This window comes from Heptranchias perlo, chromosome 18, assembly GCF_035084215.1.
Source record: "Heptranchias perlo isolate sHepPer1 chromosome 18, sHepPer1.hap1, whole genome shotgun sequence".
In the NCBI taxonomy this organism is placed as follows: domain Eukaryota; kingdom Metazoa; phylum Chordata; class Chondrichthyes; order Hexanchiformes; family Hexanchidae; genus Heptranchias; species Heptranchias perlo.
This window is the reverse complement of record NC_090342.1, coordinates 26,603,098-26,625,283: the sequence shown is the minus strand read 5'-3', so window position 1 is coordinate 26,625,283 and position 22,186 is coordinate 26,603,098. Positions and strand designations below refer to the sequence as shown.

The 22,186-nt window shown below is 37.1% G+C and overlaps 1 protein-coding gene across 1 annotated transcript; it reads right to left on the bottom strand.

Annotated features, from left to right (window-relative positions):
- Positions 1–20,668: 20,668 nt before the first annotated feature.
- gpr85 (G protein-coupled receptor 85) lies at positions 20,669–21,796 on the bottom strand. The gene has a single exon (XM_068000070.1). The coding sequence runs from the start codon at positions 21,794–21,796 to the stop codon at positions 20,669–20,671; it is 1,128 nt and encodes a 375-aa protein (XP_067856171.1).
- Positions 21,797–22,186: the final 390 nt, after the last annotated feature.

Sequence of the window (22,186 nt, the reverse complement as noted above, 5' to 3'; positions counted from 1 at the left end):
AAACATGGAAAATCTGGCAAAAGGGAGAGAGTAGCCATGGCCTGGGAATGTGGCGGAAAAGAGCAGGTAGGCCCCAGGGGTACAAGCCACCCCACTGGTCGTGTACCAACAGGTAACCCCCATCCCAAACCCCAGGCCACACTTTCTCCACTCCCAGTGGCTCTGGTGCAGCCATCCTCCATTACCAGCACCTGCTATCCGAAAGAGTATAAACTATAGTTCCATCTCTTCAAACTGGTATTAATTTAATGCTTTTCTTGTGATGTGGGAACTTATAGAGGAGGACCTTGGTCTCATACTGCAAAGATTTTGGAATATTTCACTTCACTGGTTCAGTAGACTAAAGCAAAATTTACAGTAAGAGTTGACAAAATCACAAGATCCTGGTATGGATACACATAGAGGAGGACATTCTTAGCTTATAAATATACTTTCAGATTAGAATAAACATAATTTGTCTCTTGAATTAATCTAAATTTTCACTTCCACCACCCAATCTGCAAGACCATTGATCACTCTGCATGATGATGTTCTTCCTGACAGCTAACCCAAACTTTTCTTCACCAGTTTAAACTTATGCTCCCTTGTTTTAGTACCCTGGCACATCTTGAAATTGTGTTTTAGATTAACCTGGTCTATGCCTTTTAATGGGCCTGTATTGTCTGGATTGCATTTACACAGAAATGATGCCAAATTTTATGCCAGTTTTTGCACCAATCTTATTGATGGGAATTTATGCTGAAATTTTCTTTAAAACTGGCATAGATTTTGGCATAATTTCAGCATAAGTGCCAACCAGGAAATTCGGGGCCATTGTGTTAATGTTAATTAATTGATCAATGTTTTAATTAAACTTCTGTAACAGTGCTATCTAATACCTTATTTAAGCAGCCTTCCTGCAGGATTTATTCCATCCAAAGTGACCTCTATGAACTGCTATAAAATAATTTATTCAGCCTTTCACTGATGTCAGCATGCTGGTCACTAGAGACTGTGAGAAGTCATAACATTGTCTGTTCATCTCATATCGCAAAGGACACATATAACACAGAGAAAGCTCTGTTCAAGACCAGAGACAAGATTTTGCCAGGAAACTTATTTTACACCTGTTTTCAAACTTATCATTTGTCTTATCGTTATATTCAACTCTGCAAGGAATATAGTCATAACAGAATTAGGGTGTGATGAACATTTGTAGGTTCTTTTGAATTTGCTCCTTATTGAATTGTTTAAAAGCATCACTCTATTTATAATTGAGAAAAATATCACAGTGTTAACTTCTTTTAAAATTGAAAAAAATGTATTGAAACACTGTGCAATCATAATGGCAAAATATTCTATTGGATCAGGATTTACCAATACGAATGTTTACTGCTTTCTTTAAAAAAAATCAAGAATTCATTAAGTTTATTGTATCAGAATAACTTTGCTAATAAAGCTTTTCATATCTCTTTGGATTAAAATAAAGCAAAAGGAACCTGTTCCAATTTTGCTATGCTTTTAACTTTCTAATGGTGCAAAAACACTATAGGGTTATCATTGGTGTAAAGTGATGTGTAAATTAGGTGTGAAGACCCGAACTGACTCCAAAGTGAAACAGAGTGAAAAAAATTTGCAGGGTTGGAGAGTTCCTTTAATTGGAATGGGAAATGACAGCTGTTCATGTTGCTCGGACGCCTACCTGCTGAAGAAGCCGTAAATTGTAGTGGGACTGTGTTCATCCGGAATGTCTTGAACCCTCCTGGAAATAACTGTCAAGTGCCCCCACATTTTGTAAAATGGACCACATTTAAAAATGAAACATTTTAAAAACGTACCATTTTTCTTTGGGGATCCAAGCCACAATCACTGCCTAATTTTAAGGTGGGGCCCATTTCCATCATTTGGTGGCTTGCTATGCCACTAACTCCCTTTGAGAGTCGAGGATGTGAGAACTCCCGGTGTTGTGAGCCCCTTATCACAGGCCTGCCCCTTCTTATGATGCTGGCCCTTGTAATGGGTGGGTAGAGACTCCACCCTTTACAAGGCCTACAGAAATTCTGACGTTAGGCTGAGACCCATGTATCCGGGTCGCAGGCTAATTTTTGACCCTTGTGATACACTTCTGCTGAAGTTAAAATAGGAATATGTCACAAAAGGTATAGATTTTCAGACCCGAGATTTTTAATGATATCGAGGTAAGCATTTATAGATTTTTTTAAAAAGCAGTTTAGAACCTATTTTGTTTTTAAAAAAAGGCAGTGGAATATTGTACTACTGTAAAGAAAGGGTTAATCTTTATATCGTAGTAATATTTACATTTAGCTTTTTGCCTGTTAAGTGAGGAAGTCTCTGTTAGAAGAATGAAAGTGTAATCATAAGACAGGCTTGTTTTATTTTATTAATATGAAATGCAGTGAAAAGCAATAGTCAGTTTAGACAGTAAAACTTAATTAGAAGACAGTCCAGCCAGACAGCTTTAGCTGATAACAAGTTATTGCAGATATACAGAACAGGCAGAAAGGCTCCTTTTGTTAGGAAGGCTTTGAAGAAGCACCTGCCTGAGAAAAACCATAGATCTGGAAAATTAGGGAACATGAGTCAAGTTAAGGAGTTAGCATGGATCTATGGCTGCAAGAACAGGCAAATCAGTGTTGAGTGATAACTGTGTATTAGGTAATGCAATGGAACATGCAAATTGTCACGCAACAGTTGTAAAAAAGGATATAAAAAGTGGGCGTAGGGACAAATACTTTGGAATTCAAAGGTTTGACCAACCAAGTACACCAAGCTTGGAACTGTAACATTTTGAATTTCCCGGCTAAAACTCATCTTTGTCGTAAGTGCTGCTGTTAAGTGTATGTTTAATTATTGTCAATAATAGTTTTTATTGTATGCTTAATAAATCTGTGAATGCCTGACATTAAATGCTGTGAACCCTATTATTTTGAGGAGTAACTTATAAGTAAGAACACCCATCCATTAACACTACCAATTTTAAAAAGGGTAGTTTCTTCACCAGGGCAGACTCCCGCAGCCATGCGTTCAAATGACATTCAAGGAGAAGTACAAGAAGTAAATCTCATTTATTGCAAAATAACCCTGTTCACTACTCAAGATGGTTGAGATTTATGGGCAATAAATAAACCTTGAAAATATGTCCTTCCAATTTTTAACTTCAATTTTTAAAAATTCACTGTGCAATCAGAATTGACATTATGATGAGCTGTCCATGTGCCAGTTTGTTATTTTCCACACCTTTGCATCGTCTTTTAAACTGGTTCAGAGATGTATCACCTTAATATTTAAATGCAGAGTCAATCATATGAATGGTACAAATGAGCAATATTTGCATAATTTTCCAATTTTCACAGTATGCTCCCACTGTGAACACCTGCTTTAAGATACAGCACTGAAAAAGAATGTTTATTAAAAAATAAAAATGCTTGCCCTAAAAATGCTTCTGGCCCACTAGGTATAGTGTATATATTAATTGGCTATTTTATATTTGTTCCATTTTATTCCTTGGTTCTCTTTGGTTTCAGGTGATGTCATTAAGATGGTGCTGAAAAGAACTTTGTGGGTGCATCAGCTTTTGCAAACAGAGACATAAAGAATGTACTTGCATTTATATAGCATCTTTCACATTCTCAGAATGTCCCAAAGCTCTTGACAGCCATTGAAGTACTTATTTTGAAGTGTAGTCACTGCTGTAATGTAAAGAAAAATGGCAGCCAATTTGCACAAAGCGTAAGCCCATGAACAACAATGAGATAAATTACCAGATAATCTGTTTTAGTGGTGCTGGTTGAGGGATAAATATTGGCAAGGCACTGGGAGATCACCCCTGCTCTTCATCAAATAGTGCCATGGGATCTTTTACATGCATCTCATCTGAAAGACAGTACCTCAGTACTGCACTGATGTATCAGCCTAGATTATGTCCTCAAGTGTCTGGAGTGAGGCTTGAACCAACAACAACTTCCATTTATATAGCGTCTTTATCGTAGTAAAACGTCTCAAGGCGCTTCACAGGACCATTATCAAACAAAATTTGACACCGAGCCGCATAAGAAGAAAATAGGACGGGTGACCGAAAGCTTGGTCAAAGAGGCAGGTTTTAAGAAGCATTTTAAAGGAAGAGAGAGAGGTAGAGAGGCGGAGAGGTTTAGGGAGGGAATTCCAGAGCTTAGGGCCTAGGCAGCTGAAGGCACGGGCGCCAATCGTGGAGCGATTAAAATCGGGGATGCGCAAGAGGCAAGCATTGGAGAGATCTTGGAGGGTTGTAGGGCTGGAGGAGGTTACAGAGATGTGGGGGGAAGGGGAGACCATGGAGGGATTTGAAAAAAAGGACAAGAATTTTTAAAAGTGAGTCATTGCAGGACCAGGAGCCAATGTAGGTTAGCGAGCACAGGGGCACTAGGTAAACAGGACTTGGTGCGAGTTAGGATACAGGCAGCAGAGTTTTGGATGAGTTCAAGTTATGGAGGGTGGAAGATGGGAGACCGGCCAGGAGAGCATTGGAATAGTCGAGTCTAGAGGTAACAAAGGCGTGGATGAGGGTTTCAGTAACTGAGGCGGGGGGGAGACAGGCGATGTTACAGAGGTGAAAGTAGGCGGTCTTGGTGATGGAGTGGATATATGGTCGGAAGCTCATCTCAGGGTCTGATGGGATGCCAAGGTTGTGAACGGTCTGGTTCAGCCTTAGACAGTGGCCAGGAAGAGGGATGGAGTTGGTGGCTAGGGAATGGAGTTTGTGGCGGGGACCAAAGACAATGGCAACCTTCTGACTGAGGTGAGAGGCTAACACTTAAATAAATCAATAAGGCACATTTTATGTGGTCAGTCCCAAACTTGTATACTAGTTTTAAGCTGTGCAAACTGACCTAGAAGCATTGTATTAAAATAACGTATTCTTTTGTGTAGAAGTAAAATATCTTTAATATGTAAAATCAATGGGAAAAAAAACTTGGATGGCCATATAAAATCCACAAATAACTATTTAAATGGCAAACTCAGAAAAATCAATGTTGTGCACTTTAACTGACACTAGATTTTTTTTTAGCAGACTTTGAAATATAAATCTGAAATATAAATGTTTACATAGAAACATAGAAAATAGGAGCAGGACTAGGCCATTCGGCCCTTTGCGCCTGCTCCGCCATTCAATATGATCATGGCTGATCCTCTATCTCAATAACATATTCTCGCTCTCTCCCCATACCCCTTGATGCCTTCTCTGCCTAGAAATCTATCTATCTCCTTCTTAAATATATTCAGTGACTTGGCCTCCACAGCCTTCTGTGGTAGAGAATTCCACAGGTTCACCACCCTCTGAGTGAAGAAATTTCTCCTCATCTAAGTCCTAAATATCCTACCCTGTATCCTGAGACTGTGACCCCTCATTCTAGACCCCTCAGCCAGGGGAAACATCCTCCCTGCATCCAGTCTGTCTAGCCCTGTCAGTATTTTATACGTTTCAATGAGATCCCCTCTCATTCTTCTAAACTCTAGTGAATACAGGCCTAGTCGACCCAATCTCTCCTCATACGACAGTCCTACCATCCCAGGAATCAGTCTGGTGAACCTTCGCTGCACTCCCTCGATGGCAAATATACCCTTTCTTAGGTAAGGAGACCAAAACTGCACACAATACTCCAGGTGTGGTTGCACCAAGGCCCTATATAACTGCAGTAAGACATCCTTGTTCCTGTACTCAAATCCTCTTGCAACGAAGACCAACATACCATTTGCCTTCCTAACTGCTTGCTGCACCTGCATGTTTGCTTTCAGTGACTGGTGTACAAGGACACTCAGGTTCCTTTGTACATCAACATTTCCCAATCTATCACCATTTAAATAATACTCTGCCTTTCTGTTTTTCCTTCCAAAGTGGTTAACTTCACATTTATCTACGTTATACTGCATCTGCCATGAACAATTGAACTTGTAGCAATCAGGAGGTGGGTTCTGTGGCCATTTTTTCCTTTTAAAGCAAAAATATAGATCTATTGAAATCAAAACCAGTTAAGATCAAGTTCTTTTTTGACTAACACGATTTGCTCTTAAGAGAACAGCATCATACATAAACCAAATGCTTGAATTTAATCTCACATTAAGGACAATTTCCATTACATGCTATTTTATCTCTCATACAGGTCTCTTATCCTTGGAAAGGCCAGTATTATGATCAATGGCCTTGTTTACCAAATTTATGAAGTGGAAAATGGACAGCTATCACTGCATGTAGGACTTCAGGAGAAGCAACTGAACTTTAAAAAAATATTTGAATATCCTGATGATAACTTAGAATTTGTTGTAGTTTAGAGATATTTAATTGTTAGACTTTCATATGGTACTGTTTTTATAAATCAGAATTCTCGCTCGTGTTTTTTGCATGTTTGGAAAAAATAAATAAAATTGTAAATGAAACTCAAACAGAATTGTAGTTCCTTTGTTGGATGAGATATAATGCCACTATAAAGATTTATAAATCTTACAGTTTTTTAAATTAAGAAATCTATATAAAGGACCAAGGCATAGCTAATTTGCCAAGAAAGATTATGCTTGGATCAAAATTATGTTTGTGTAACGATTCCTATAAATTGCACAGCCCATTTAATCATTGACTCAGCAATTTAATCTAAATAAAACCTACAGAAAATGCTGAACAAAAACATATATGTATAAAAGTGACTGGATTTCTAAAATGTGCTGTTCTTTAAATCATATATGGGCAGACGATCTGACTGTATTTAATCTCCTGAGAACTTAAAACTAAAAAATTAGCAACTATATTATTCTTGGATTAGGATTTTATGGGATGCTTGGATTAAGATTTTTACATAGTAAAAGTGAATGGGAAGTGGTTTTATACATTGGAATTCTAAGCTTGAATCAGATTTATACTTGAATCAAATACACATTTATCTGGGGCTGACTCTAATGCATAAATGGTACACACCAAATTAATTTATGAATTTTAAATTAAGTCATGTTTTGCCCTTGCACCTATTTTGTGGTAAGTCCTATTAATTATTCCTGTGGCATGATGGTGTGCTGCTATAAAACGGACTCCTGCATTCTTTCAAGTGGCAACTATAGGTTATGATAATACTTTAATTTCAGCACCACTTTGTCATTCAAACATATTTAAGCAAATAATAATTGTAACATTTATCTCTGTTAAACTCCATCTAAAGAACAAAACATTCTCATTGATTGTAATTTTGCAATCCCATTATTTTGAAATACTTCACTACATTGCCAAGGAATGGACACAAAATCAGAACTGGATTCATGTGGGATACTATGTCTTTATCAAATACATTGCTTATTTTTAAATGAGTTGGAAGTTCTTATATTAATGTTCATTGTCAATGGTTTCAGTCTGATATAGAGTGAAGTAAAATGTTTCGGTTGCCATATTTTTTGGAAAGCTAGAACTTATCTCCTGAATGCAGAAATGGTGATAAATTTGTGCTTCTGAACGTACACCAAAAATATTAGTCTTTCTTGAAAGTAATGTAATATTCAACAGCTTCCCAAGAATAATAACGAGGATAACAGACGAGACGCTATGTTGTGCAATTTTCCTTTTCACAAGTCAATGACCAGACAACTCGCAAGCACAAATGAATTCTAACCCGTGCACTACCTTAAAGAAAAATTGTAGAACATATTTTATTTACAATATTTGGTGTATTTTAATGGCTAATGGGCAGAAATGGCAAATAGCATGGCGAGTAGAACATAAGACACGTATCCGCAGAAACATTAAAAAATAAATTCCAGGGCTGCAAGTTTGAGATATTGCACAGGTAACAACACATTTGCACACTCTTTCGGTCCTTTACATAACTGAAATATGTATGTTCTGTTAATTCCATGCGTCATTTTGTTTTTTTAATTTTAGATGCGCTATAAAACACTTTTAGAAAATACAAGAAAAATCTTTTAAAAGTTACTTACCTGCGGGCGAGTAGGTATTTTTCTTAAATAAAATTTTCGCTCGCCAAAAGCTGTTAAAGTATAATTGAAGGTTTTGTGAAAGAGGGTTCTTGGAGCAATGTAGCTGAAACCCGGGCTTAGGACGTCAGGCTGTGTGTAATGCTCACGGTGCAAAACCGTCCTGCTTCTGTTGAGTATCAGCAACATTTTCATTTTTTTCCCTTCCCTGTTTAGTGCCCATCTTCCAATATGTTAACAAAAGAAAGAACCAGATACAAACAATCATCAGCATTTAGAGAACCAGGCTCTGTCCCACATAATTCACAAGACCGAGACGTGGGCCAGCTGAAGTTTTCACAGAAGCCTATTGAAAAACTACATTTAACAGCATTCTTTACAAATTAGATTCATGGAAATTATTATAAAATATGAAATCATGGCTGTTCAAAAGAAATGAACGACACTTCAATTGATACAATGGTGAAGTCACAGCATTAACTAAGTCTTCAATTGATCCACAAACTTACCCTTGAATAAACCACAATAAATCCTCCTTATTTACAACAACAAGGTTTAAGAACCATAAAACTCCATGTGGAAAGTAATGCATAAATGCATGTTCAAATACTGAATAATGTAGAATGTGGGGTTTGTTTTCAAAGGCGAGATTTTCAGCGAATTTGTTTAATGGTCAAAGTCGAAAGCGCTGCATTTATCACATTTGAATGATTAGCTTTTGTGGATAAAGGTAATGGTAATGCAAACTTCATTGAACTTTATATATAATGGAATGAAGAAGTAAATGTCAGCAAAAATATATGCTACAAATAAATACTAAACTGAACCATTCCCCCAGAATGTTACATCTGAAAGTTTGATTTATTTCCTGAAAGCTTCGTGACCTCAGAATTTGTATTATTTGTCACTCACCAAGATACACACACTGTGAAAAAGTAAACATTTATTGAGTTGTAATTTATGGCAATTTAAACATTATTGCATTGCTGAAGTGTTGGCTTATTTCAGAACAGGTTGCCTACACATTCCACTAAACATATCTCGCGTATATATGAGATGACAACACGAAGTATTATCATCTCCACAATCTTCCAGCTACTGGTCAATGCAAGCACACCTACACAACACTTCAAAATATATACAATAAATAATATTCAGCCTTTTAAATAAACGTTTCTGGTGGAAGAGAATTCACCTATCCCCTTCCTTTGCGTAATTATATAACAATCAGTTTATTTGCCATTTAAAGACGCTTTTTATTGCTGCTGTGATTCTGGAATCCTGCAATATGGCATCATTGTGCTACATGCTGCGTGTAGACAAAACTGTGCTGGAAGCTGTAAAGATGATCACATTTCATTCAGCAGTACATGAATAACAGCAGCATGCTTGAAACTGATCCAATCACTACCGTGAATTTTCCTGGCTACGAGTATATTGGTAAGCACTAAGTAATTAATGATAATAACTGTAGAGTGTCATGCAGTTTCAGTCTTGATGTGAAACATGTTAATGTGTGATGTGGAGATGCCGGTGATGGACTGGGGTTGACAAATGTAAACAATCTTACAACACCAAGTTATAGTCCAACAATTTTATTTGAAAATCACAAGCCTCCGAAAGCTGTGTAGTACCTTTCTGTTGCAGATATTCAGTACATTGAGAAGAAATGGGTTCCATTCCACTTTTGTTTAGCTTTGTAAAAAGGATATGCCTAATTTAAAATAGAATAATAAATAAGTCGGATAGATCTATTTTATATTTTCTGGAATTTAATTTGTTCAAATTTATTTCCTCCTCTTGTCAGATGTTGTGTCTATGTAATTAGTTGCCACGTGTTATTCTTCAAACAGATAAACAATTTATTCTTAGACCTCTGTCAGTGAATCTCTGGACTGGTCACCAAGAGGAATGTAAGAGTAGGACCAGTTAACTCATCCTCTTTAGCTCCATCTTCTCCCAGGGCACCATCTCATCAGAAAGCCAAGGGTGGGATGTGTGGTGAATCCTAGGAAGAAGTTGCATCCTATCATCTGTAGTGCATTGTCTCTGGCTGCAATAGATTTTAAAGGTTTACACAAAAAAGCAATCAATGTATTAACTAGTAATTAAAGGTATCATGCAACAATATGACCATATGTCACAGCAAAAGCTGCATTTCTTAAATAAAGTTGATCAGTCTCAACCAAGCTATCTTTGGTAAGTTTGCAAAAGTACAAGGTAATTATTAAAAACGAGGTATTTGACACGGTTTCTAGTGGAGAAAGGGAACCTGGCTTTGAGATGATGATGTATCAATCTGATTCACAATATGCAAGTCAAAATGGTGCTGGTTATTAGCCATACTCCTGAGCATAGTTAAAACCATTCTCTAATCTTATAAAGTGATTTTACTTATGCTAGCTAACATGCATAAGAAACCATGCCATTTTGACATGGTGTGCTGTTGTTTTAATATTTAAAATTTGGCTTCAATTTTGAATGCTCTGAAGCAGATGGTAAGATTGGCATGAACCCAAACTCTCATCCCAAGATATTTCAGTTTAAAATAGCATTCTAAATAAATATGCCATTTGAAAAATAAAGATTGGTAACAAGACATATTAGAAGAGTGGTCTTTTGATGTTGTCATAAAGGCACACCATTAAGACACAGTAAGGGAGTTTTTTTGTGTTAGTTTGGCTCTGTAATAGTAATCTTGCTAGAGTCAGACACTTATAGGTTCAAGCTCTACTTCAGGACCTGAGCATGTGATCTAGGCTGACATTTCGGTGCAGTACCTCAGTATTGAGGGAATGCCATCTTTCAAATGAGACACATCAAGACTCTGTCCATGGCATCATTGAAGAAAAGCAGGGAGTTCTCCTGGTGTCCTGGCCAATATCCCTTCTTCAACCAACATCACCAAAAAACAGATTAACTGGTCATTGATCTCATTTGTTGTTTGCGGTTTCTTGCTATGTTGCTGCTGCATTTGCCAAATAAGAATTCATTGGCTGTGTAGCGCTTTATGATGTCCTGAGAAAGTGAAGGGTGTTGTATAAATGCAAATTCTTACTTTGCTTGTAACCTATGGTATACTTGATCTGGGAGTAAAAACATGGAAAGTGCTTAATTTCCCAACGTTGATATTCTTCACCTCAATAAAGGCAAAAAAAATCATCTGATATATACTTTTGAGAGCGAGAGTCCTCGTTCTTGTCTCAGTTATTTTCTCCCTTTCTTTTGTGGGCCTCCAAAATGCACATTGCTTATCTGAGAGGATTAGTAATTGACCTGCTTCGAAGATTCCATTGTTTTGCCACTAAGAAGCTTGTGTGTGGCTTTGGATCTCAATAGTGGAGAACTGTGGGTGTGATCCCATACTCTATTACTCTGTATTGTGGGGTGTCGAGGCTTCAATGTGTTGCCTCAATGCGGTGACATAAAAAAATATTTTTATTGAATAAAAATCCAAGAAAACACTAATATTTTAGTTTATTCTCAGAATATTGCGAATTAAGTAAAATTCTTTAATTTTGAAAATTTCTCTCAATCTACATTATAACATTTAGTAATAAACATTTATAGAAATATACTTTTACAGAAGTTATATAAAAGTGCATATTTTGAAAGTTGATTAATCTGGAAACTTAAAAACTAAAGACAGCAAACAAATTCCAATGCTTTGTTACTGAAAATACATTTTTTGGATGGATTACGATTTGAAAGATCAAATCATTCATTAGAAGTGCATATTGTCCATACTAGGTGGCTTCGTGATAAGAGAATTATACATATATAATTATTTAATTTTCTGTTAAGCTTGAAATTAATTAAATATATTAGGTTATTCCATTACCTATTTAATAAGAAGCAATTAACAGATTTCTCTACTCAGGCTCAAATCTTGCATGATTCGAAGCACCGCAGTTGAACAACTTAGTCAAATGATACACATTGCATAAATTACATGGTGATTTAGACCTGTAGTTTCCAGTCACTTTAACTGCTCGGTTCTCATTATTTCAGCTAAACTAATTTGGTAGTCTGGGGAGGTGGATAGTGTCACTACTGACCTGTAACAAGACCAATAACAACATTAATTATCCACATTTAAACAAATATGGAATGACTATTTGATCCATCAAGTTGAAATTTATTTCAGTTTATTAATATCGGTTGCATTCAACAAAAACACAAGCTAGGGCACGTGAATATTAACTTAACAGAACAACCCTACTATAATTACTAAGTGAACTGATGGCACAGTAGTTAAATTCTCCCCTTCACACTGTGACCACAAGTCCAAAATCTCCATACTGGCCGAACCACCCAATTTCTAAAATAAATGGACACTTTATATTGTTGCAAAGTCAATTCCACTGTCTGTTGGATTTGATAAGAAGCTATAGTAGAAGATTCTAGGGTGGAGGTACAATAAATCGTGGAGAAAGCAGAAAATTGCAAAAGGATATAAATAAATAAGGCGAGTGGCAGAACAAAGGCAAATGCAGTTTAACATAAAGTGTGAGGTAGCACATTATGGATGTAAGAATGGCAGATAAGAGTAAAATCTAAATTGAGTAGCATTGAGATAGCTGAACAAAGGGATTTATGGGTCCAGATAACATTAAAAGCTAGCTTGCCAGCACCAAACGTACTAGGATGCTGGAACTGATCACATGAGGTATGGAATATAAGAGCAAGCAAATGCTGTTGCTATTATACAGAACTTTGGTCAGACCTCATTTGGAATATTGTGTTCAGTTTTGAGTGCCCCACTTCAGGGCCTTGGAGAAAGTGTAGCTCTGAATCATTACGGTTATATTTGCAATGAAGGGACCGAATTGTGATGAAAGACCAGACAAACTTGCGTTATTTCTCTCAAGATAAGGAGGCAATCTGATTGAGGCATTTAGTTCATTCTCAGAATATTGCGAATTAAATAAAATTCTTTAATTTTGAAAATTTCTCTCAATCTACATTATAACATTTAGTAATAAACATTTATAGAAATATACTTTTACAGAAGTTATATAAAAGTGCATATTTTGAAAGTTGATTAATCAGGAAACTTAAAAACTAAAGACAGCAAACAAATTCCAGTGTTTTGTTACTGATAATACATTTTTTGGATGGATTAAGATCGGAAAGATCAAATCAATACATAGAAGTGCATATTGTCCATACTAGGTGGCTTCATGATAAGAGAATAATGCTTATATGATTTTTAAATTTTCTGTTAAGTTTGAAATTAATTAAATGTATTAGGTTATTCAATTACCTATTTAATAAGAAGCAATTAACAGGTTTCTCTACTCAGACTCAAATTGCATGATTCAAAGCACCACAATTGAACAGCTTAGTCATATGATACACATTGCACAAATTACATGGTGATTTAGGCCTGTAGTTTCCAGTCACTTTAACTGCTCGGTTCTCGTTATTTCAGCTAAACTAATTTGGTAGTCTGGGGAGGTGGATAGTGTCACTACTGACCTGTAACAAGACCAATAACAACATTAATTATCCACATTTAAACAAGTATGGAATGACTATTTGATCCATCAAGTTGAAATTTATTTCAGTTTATTAATATCGGTTGCATTCAACAAAAACACAAGCTAGGGCACGTGAATATTAACTTAACAGAACAACCCTACTATAATTACTAAGTGAACTGATGGCACAATAGTTAAATTGTCCCCTTCACACTGTGACCAAATGTCCAAAACCTTCATACTGGTTGAATCACCCAATTTCTGAAATAAATGGACACTTTCTCTATATTGTTGCAAAGTCAATTCCACTGTCTGTTGGATTTGATAAGAAGCTATAGTAGAAGATCCTAGGTTAGGAAGTACAATAAATTGTGGAGAAAGCAGAAAATTGCAAAAGGATATAAGTAAATTAGGCAAGAGGCAGAACAAAGGCAGATGCAGTTTAACAGAAAGTGTGAAGTAGTACATTATGGATGTAAGAATGGCAGATGAGAGTAAAATCTAAATTGAATAGCATTGGGATAGCTAGGCGAAGGGATTAATTGGTCCAGATATCATTAAAATCTAGCTTGCCGGTACCAAATGTACTCGGATGCTGGAATTGATTGCATGCGATATGGAATATAAGAGCAAGTAAATGCTACTGCTATTATACAGAACTTTGGTCAGACCTCATAGGGAATATTGTTTTCAGCTTTGAGTGCCCCACTTTAGGGCCTTGGAGAAAGTGTAGCTCTGAATCATTACAGTTATATCTGCAATGAAGGGACCGAACTGTGATGTAACTTGGATTATTTCTCTCAAGATAAGGAGGCAATCTGATTGAGGCATTTAAAATGATGAAGGGAATTAACAGGGTAGATAGGGAATGGCCCTTCCCTTTAACTTAAAGTAATTAATGTCAGTAGAGAAAAAAGTACTTGAGAAACTAATGAGGCTAAAAGCCGATAAACCCCTTGGGCCTAATGGCCTACATCCGAGGGTTCTAAAAGAGGTAGTGGATGCATTGGTTATGATCTTCCAGAATTTCCTAGATTCTCGAACGGTCCCAGCGGATTGGAAGGTAGCAAAGGTAACCCCGCTATTCAAGAAAGGAGAGAGAGAGAAAACAGGGAACCACAGGCCAGTTAGCCTGACATCAGTTGTCGGGTAAATGCTGGAATCCATTATTAAGGAAGTGGTAATAGGGCACTTAGAACATCATAATAATGATTAGGCAGAGTCAACATGGTTTTATGAAAGGGAAATCATGTTTGACAAATTTATTAGAGTTTTTTGAGGATTTAACTAGCAGGGTAGATAAAGGGGAACCAGTGGGTGTAGTCTATTTGGATTTTCAAAAGATATTTGATAAGGTTGGTACGCAAGATAAGGGCTCATGGGGTTGGGGGTAACATATTAGCATGGATAGAGAATTTGTTAACGGACAGAAAAGAGAGTAGGAATAAACAGGTCATTTTCAGGTTGGGAGGCTGTAACTAGTGGGGTGCCGCAAGGATCGGTGCTTGGGCCTCAGCTATTTAAAATCTATATAAATGACTTAGATGAAAGGACTGAGTGTAATGTATCCAAGTTTGCTGACGATACAAAGCTAGGTGGGAAAGTAAACTGCAAGGAGGACACAAAGAGTCTGCAAAGGGATATAGACAGGTTAAGAGAGTGGGCAAGAAGGTGGCAGATGGAGTATAATGTGGGGAAATGTGAGGTTATTTACATTGGTAGGAAGAGCAGGAAAACAGAATATTTTTTAAATGGTGAGAAACTATTAAATGTTGGTGTTCAGAGAGATTTGGGTGTCCTCATACAAGAAACACAAAAAGTTAGCATGCAGGTACATCAAACAGTTAGGAAAGCAAATGGCATGTTGGCCTTTATTGCAAGGGGGTTGGAGTACAAGAGTAAGGAAGTCTTACTACAGTTGTACAAGGCTTTAGTGAGACGTCACCTGGAGTACTGAGTACAGTTTTGGTCTCCTTATCTAAGGAAGGATATACTTGCCTTAGAGGCGGTGCAACGAAGGTTTGCTAGATTAATTCCTGGGATGAGAGCGTTATCTTATGAGGAGAGGTTGAGTAAAATGGCCTATACTCTCTGAAGTTTAGAAGGATGAAGTGATCTCATTGCAACATATAAAATTCTAAGACGGCTTGACAGGGTAGATGCTGAGAGGTTGTTTCCCCTGGCTGGAGAGTCTAGAACTAGAAGGCACAGTCACAGGATAAGGGGTCGGCCATTTAAGACTGAGATGAGGAGGAATTTCTTCACTCAGAGGGTTGTGAGTCTTTGGAATTCTCTACCCCAGGGAGCTGTGGATGCTGAGTTATTGAATATATTCAAGGCTGAGATAGATAGATTTTTAGACTCTAGGGGAATCAAGGGATATTGGGATCGGGAGGAAAGTGGAGTTGAGGTCAAAGATCAGCCATGATCTGATTGAATGGTGCAGCAGGCTCAAGGGGCCGTATGGCCTACTCCTGCTCCCATTTCTTATGTTCTTAGATACGAAATCAATATAGGTGTTTAAGACAACAACAAATTGCATTTGTATAATGACTTCAATGGAATAAAAGTCCCAAGGTATTTTACATATAAGAGTACAGGCCATTCGAGTGGTAGCAGGAGAATTAAGATAGCTGACCAAGAATGTGTTAAAAAGACTGGTTTTGAGGAGACTTTTAAAGATGGGGAAGGAAATTGCATGGCAAAGAGGTTGGGGAATGGAGTTCCAGAGGGTTGGACCTCGACAATTAAAACCTCTGCAGCAAGTGAGGAATGTTGGGGGGTGGGCAGCAGAGTGGGAGCGAATGTTGTACAGTAGGCTAGAGTTGGAAGAGCATAGGCTGGCTGTGGGACTGAAGGAGGTTGTAGAGACACAGCATGAAATAGCCATGGAAGGATTTGTAGATGAGGATAAGGATTTTGAATTTGGTTGTTTGGGAGATAAGGAGCCAATGAAGAGAGAGAGAGAAAGAAAGAAAGAAATTGCCATTATACAGCATCTTTCACATCCTCAAAACATTCCAAAGCACCTCAGAATTACTTTTGAAGTGTAGTCACTGGCTGATGGGTACATGGGACTTAGTGAAGAACAGGATGCAAGCTGTTGCGTTTTAGCCAAGTTTAATTTAGTGTAGGTAGGACACTGGAGGTCACCTAGGGGAGCAATCAAGAAATCAAGTCTTGAGGTAACAAAAGCATGAAAAATGGTTTCAGCAGTGGTGGGGACAAAGACAGACAATGTTGGGCAAGTGGAAGTATGTGGTGTTAGTATAGATCAGTTATGGAGTTTGATGCTCAGTTCTTGGTTAAACAGCACACTGAGGTTGCACATCCGTTGGCTTAACCTGAGCAAGCAGCTCAGTGAGGCATGGAGTCGAAGGCAAGGATTGGAGCTTTTGGTGGGAGATGAACAAGATGGCTTTGGGAGATAGATAGATAGTTCATCTACACTCCCAGATGAAGGAGAATGAAAGGAAAAGGTTGAATATTAACCAACTTCAACTGTCATTTAAAATTATATATATTGATTGTTTGGCAGCAGATATATAGGTTACTGTAGCTTCAGTTATAGGGTGTTGAAATCCCAAAGGATAGAGGACTTGAATCTCATCCTTGAGTGACATTCAAACTTATCTTTCTTTTATTGAGTGGTCTAGCTGTTTTATAGTGATGAATAAAAATTACTTCCAATTGGAGTCACTTTGTTTATAATTCCCTAAACATTATCACAAGACTCAAGTAGCTCACAGAGAAAGTTGCATAGGCTCAATTTTAAAAAAAATTAAAGAACAACCTCCAAACCGATGAAGAGGACTTTTTCTCAAAGAAAGTGTACATTATGGGAGTAAATAAAAATATTAAAATAGTCCTTCCATTTTTAAAGCACTTGTATAACATATATATTAGTGGTACCATATTATCATGAACAAATGTTTTCAATAAATATTCACATGTTCTTTGTTGAGCAGGTTTTACAGTATAACAAGGTTGCATTGCTTAATGATTAATTTGCAATTATAGATAATGGCCTGATGGCACTGGTATACAACAGATGATCTAATAGCAGCAGTTTCCAGTGCAATATCTTATGGAGAGAAATAGTTGCATTCTCCAGCTTAAACAGCCAAAAATGAAACAATGCAATTTGTCAAATATGGTGATTGAAATGTGTCAGACAGGAAATTACAGTGATGAAGTGTTTTCACAAAGGAATAGTGTAAACCATCTGTTGATAATTAATCGAGATCACAACATATCATAAAACCAGTAAAATATGTCAATCACTATAGAAATATTAAAAAGCATGTGCAGTCAGCCTCCATATAATCTGTCATGATATTTTATACATGCTTTGTCTGCTGGACTTTAAAACAAGAACAGTAGTTGTATGGTAATCAAACACCAATATATTTATCTAACAGTGTGCTGATTCTGCATCAAGCATCACCTTAGCTTTATTTAACCACAACAGAATGGGAAACTGCAAAGGCTCTGGTAACAGATATGTGAGTAATTCAAATAGTACTAAAATATTGTGAAACCACAAACAAAATGTAAAAGAACTTATTTACTTGCTTAACAATTTTAGATTATAAATGTGGGTTAAATTAACAATGGAGTTACTTTTTCCTAGGCATTTGTAGCTAGATGTTGAAATCAATAAAATATGTATTAAAAGATTAAAAATGTTTTCTTCAATTTTATTTTGTTACTCCATCATACTTATTTAATGTTATCTATCTACAGTCATGTATCTAAATTAAGCAAAGTACACAGAGATCACTGATTGGGCTTGATACTTAAATTATGAAACTGACATTAAATTAACAACAAACCTAATTCAGAGCCTTTGACCATCAATGAATTTTATTAACAAAGAAGAGAAAATTGTCCAGAGCTTCTTTGTTACATATCCTCTACACCAGTGCTGCTTTCTAAGAGTTAAACTTTCATGAGTGTGACTTATTTTTATTCTTTATAATTAGGTTTGGCCACTAACAGAAGCTATGGCAGTATATGGGGTCTTGTCACTCCTGTTAGGTCAGTGCTTTGCTTCTTTGGTGCTGTGATAACCTACCTGAGATAAGCAACTCACAACCCAGTTGGAATGCAGCCTAGAGTGGGACTTGAATCTGGGTCTTCCACTGTTCCATTAGTCTATCTTAATCATGCAAATGATATCTATTGCGTGACTACACCTAGACCACCCTGTTGCATATCAAGAGATGAAGCTAAATCATTGTTATAAAAGGCAACAGATTTAAATTATGGATACTAAAGTTTTGTTTATTTTGGGGGACTTTCTTGTTACTGATTGGAGACTTCAGGCATTGTGAAAGGTTGCTATTTCCTGAAAACTAATCATAAAAATGATATTAAGAATTAAGGTTCTCTGTCATGCCACATTAATTTTATACTATAGAAAAGTATTGAAAAATAGCATAGTAAAGGCTAACAAAGATAATAGAAAAATAGAAATAGGAAATAAAAGATATTGTGAAGGAAAACAAAAAGTTTGAACTGGAAAACACAACAAAGAAGAAACAGAAAATGGGGGAGGAGAATTAGCAGAATAGAAAAGAAATTCAAAAAGAAGAAAATTATAAAAAGGAACAATTGAAATAAAACAAAAAATCACAATGAGATGAAGAAATAAACAAATACAGAAAGGGGAATGGATATAGAATAAACAAACCCAAAAAAGTAAAACAAAAACTAAATGTATGAAAGGGTTCAAAAAGAAACAAGAATGAAAATGTGAAAAGCACAAGAAAAATAAGACAAATAAAAGCTAAATTAAAATTGAAAGAAACAAAAAATATGAGAAATGGAAGAATAAAGAAAGGAAAACACAACTTAAAATGGAAACAGGAAAGTTTTAAAAATTCTCCTGTTAAAGGTCATAAATTATATGGCTCTGCAATATGTTTTAGGTTCAATTAGTTTCACTTTTGTTATATTTTTTGTCTCTGATTTTGTAATGATAAAATTATTTTATATTAAGCACAGGATACATACAAAGAATGTTACATAATTTAAAAGTTAATGACCATAAAGTACACAGGGGTTCTTTGGTATTTTGCTTTCCATCAATCTTGTGGTTCCCATCAATCATTCATTTATTTTGTCAGATGTTAACTCTTTTAGACTAATTACAAAGAATAGTAATGTTGAAATTCTGTGCATATTTGTAAACTTCTAAAAATAATTATTTTCAACTTCAAGAAAGAGCAGCTGGACTTATGCAAATTGGTAATGGAATAGTATGATATTATACATTTTATTTCCAAAATGTTGATGAGATCCCACACAACTATTTTGCCAGCTGCAGTTCATTTCTCATACATCCCAACCTCCTAACTGTAAGGAAATTGTATAAATCATGTCATCTTTTTAGAAACCAGAGAAAATGATAATAGGACAATAAACTCACAATTGGAACACAAAAGACAGAATTGAACAAAAATTGCAAACAGAAATATTGTAAACAATATGCATCCATAGAATAAATATTTCACAGATTGTGCACGGTTTGATACTAACCTGTTCTGTTCTGGACATGACAGCTGTCTAAAAATATAGAAACAGACATCAACTGTGTGCTGTTCTGCATAAATGCAATTGGGCAGCAGACTCAACCACTTAGACAGCATGGAAACAAAATATTGTACCTAGAACAAGTTTGAATAAACTAGGATCCAGTGTGGGTTTAAAGGGAAAGTTGAAAGGACTTATTTGTATATACATATTCAAACATTAACTCTTTCATGCATTCCCACCAGTCAACTGATGTATGTATTCTGTCACTTTTGATTAAGTCAAAAAATGTAAACATATTTAGTCTGCCGTTGATTAATGGATTCAAAAGATTTTTTTAAAAATACAAAAGGAGTCTAATGCTCTCAATATATATTCTAAGGTTATAGTCTATGATTTCTGCATTGGTTACTTCAAAAACAAAACTAAATGTAAAATAATATGCAGATTTTATGGTAATAGTATTATTTTCTTTACGTAAATTGTATTGAAATACCTTCAACGTTAAAACAAGAGTAGCAGAAATAAATTAAAGACCATTCTGCGAAGGGTTGATCGTCAGTTCTTTTTAAACCGCCCTAACCAGAACACCAAAAGGGGCTCCAATGCTGCAGACCATGACAATTACTGTTTCGTCTGGTGCCTGATAAAAGCAGGGTAATTTCCGTCGATTAAGTCTCAGACACATACAGCATAAATGGTCATATAACGCAGTAAGGTTCCCTTGGTAACCTAGATTTCCGACAGTAAAGGATGTTGGTGCTGAAACAACGTCTTAGCTCCCGGTTGGAGAAGATGCAGATAAATGGGTTGACCCCAGCCTGTGCAAAAGTCATCCAGACAGCAGCCGTCAGGTAGCCACGTGGAACAGCGGGACCTTTCACAAAAACACGCCAGTAACAGGCTACTAGATATGGGCACCAGAGAGCCACGAAGAAGAAGGTGATCAAGTAGAACATCCTGCCTATTCTTTTCTCTGTTTTGAACTCGTCCATGACCAGCAGCCTCCTCCTCATGCCCTGGCCCTGGGGGTTTTGCCTGATTCCCAATAGAGTCGGAGGGGTTGGTCCCCGGCCAAAGCCAGCGATCCAGTTGGCAGCCGCTTGCCCAGTGGCCCCTGGTCCGTGGAAAGTCCAGTTCTGGCTGACTGCTGGCACCAGTTGGACGGGCTTCATCTTGCGCCGATCGTAAACGAAGAAAATCAGCTTCAGGTAGACGATGTGAGTGGCCAGGACGATCACCACGAACATGAGCATGAAGCCTAGGGAGTCGTTGACTTTGAAGTACCTGTGCTCGAAGATGCACTGCTCTTCCTCCCTGATGAAGGTATAGGTGCCCACGTCGAAGACTGGAGGGAAAGCCATGGCCACCGAGAGGGTCCACACCATGCAGATGACTGCCAGACAGGTCCAGAAAGTCAATCTTTTGGAATAGAAACGGTGGTGGGCGATGGCGATATACCGGGTGACACTCACACAGAAGAGCATGAAAACGGCATGGAAACAGGACAGGACCCCGACGAAGGCGATCACTTTACAGCTCAGGGTCCCATAGGGCCAGGAAGAGCCGTTCTTCACCGAGAGAAACACGAAGGGGAAACACACCGCCGAACGGATGATGTCAGAGGAGCATAGATCCAACAAGAAGTAATAAGGAGCCCGGTGTAGGGTCTTGTCTTTGACCAGAAGGAAAGAAATGAGAAGGTTTCCTAGCACGCCGACCCCAATGATGAAACCCAGGGATGTCAGCTTGAAGAACGTCGCCAGAGGAGACACATTTTGCAAAAGGTTCTCGCTGCCCCCAGTACCTGCATGGCTGTAGTTCGCCATAGATATTGTCAATGGGTATCTGGGAATAGCCTCAGCCACGGCGGCGAAGTCTCATGATGGAGGGAAAGCACCAGTTAAAAAAAAATCCAGCCCCCAGTCTAGCTCTTATATGTAAATAGATGTAGGTGGAAAAGCATCCAGTGATAGCTTGTCCGGCCCTACCCGGGCATCATTCACATTTCAGGCATTTATAATATCCACCCGATCGGGTTACTGGCTGAATCATTTACGGTGACGACCCTACAAAATAAATCACATATTTCAAAAATAGCCTATTATTTTTTTTTTAAAAAATACACAGCAGATTAACAATTAACATTTAAAAAAATATATTTTATCGACATCTTTGTCTTGAGCAAAAATGCCGTTATTTACAGAGAGAGAGAGAAA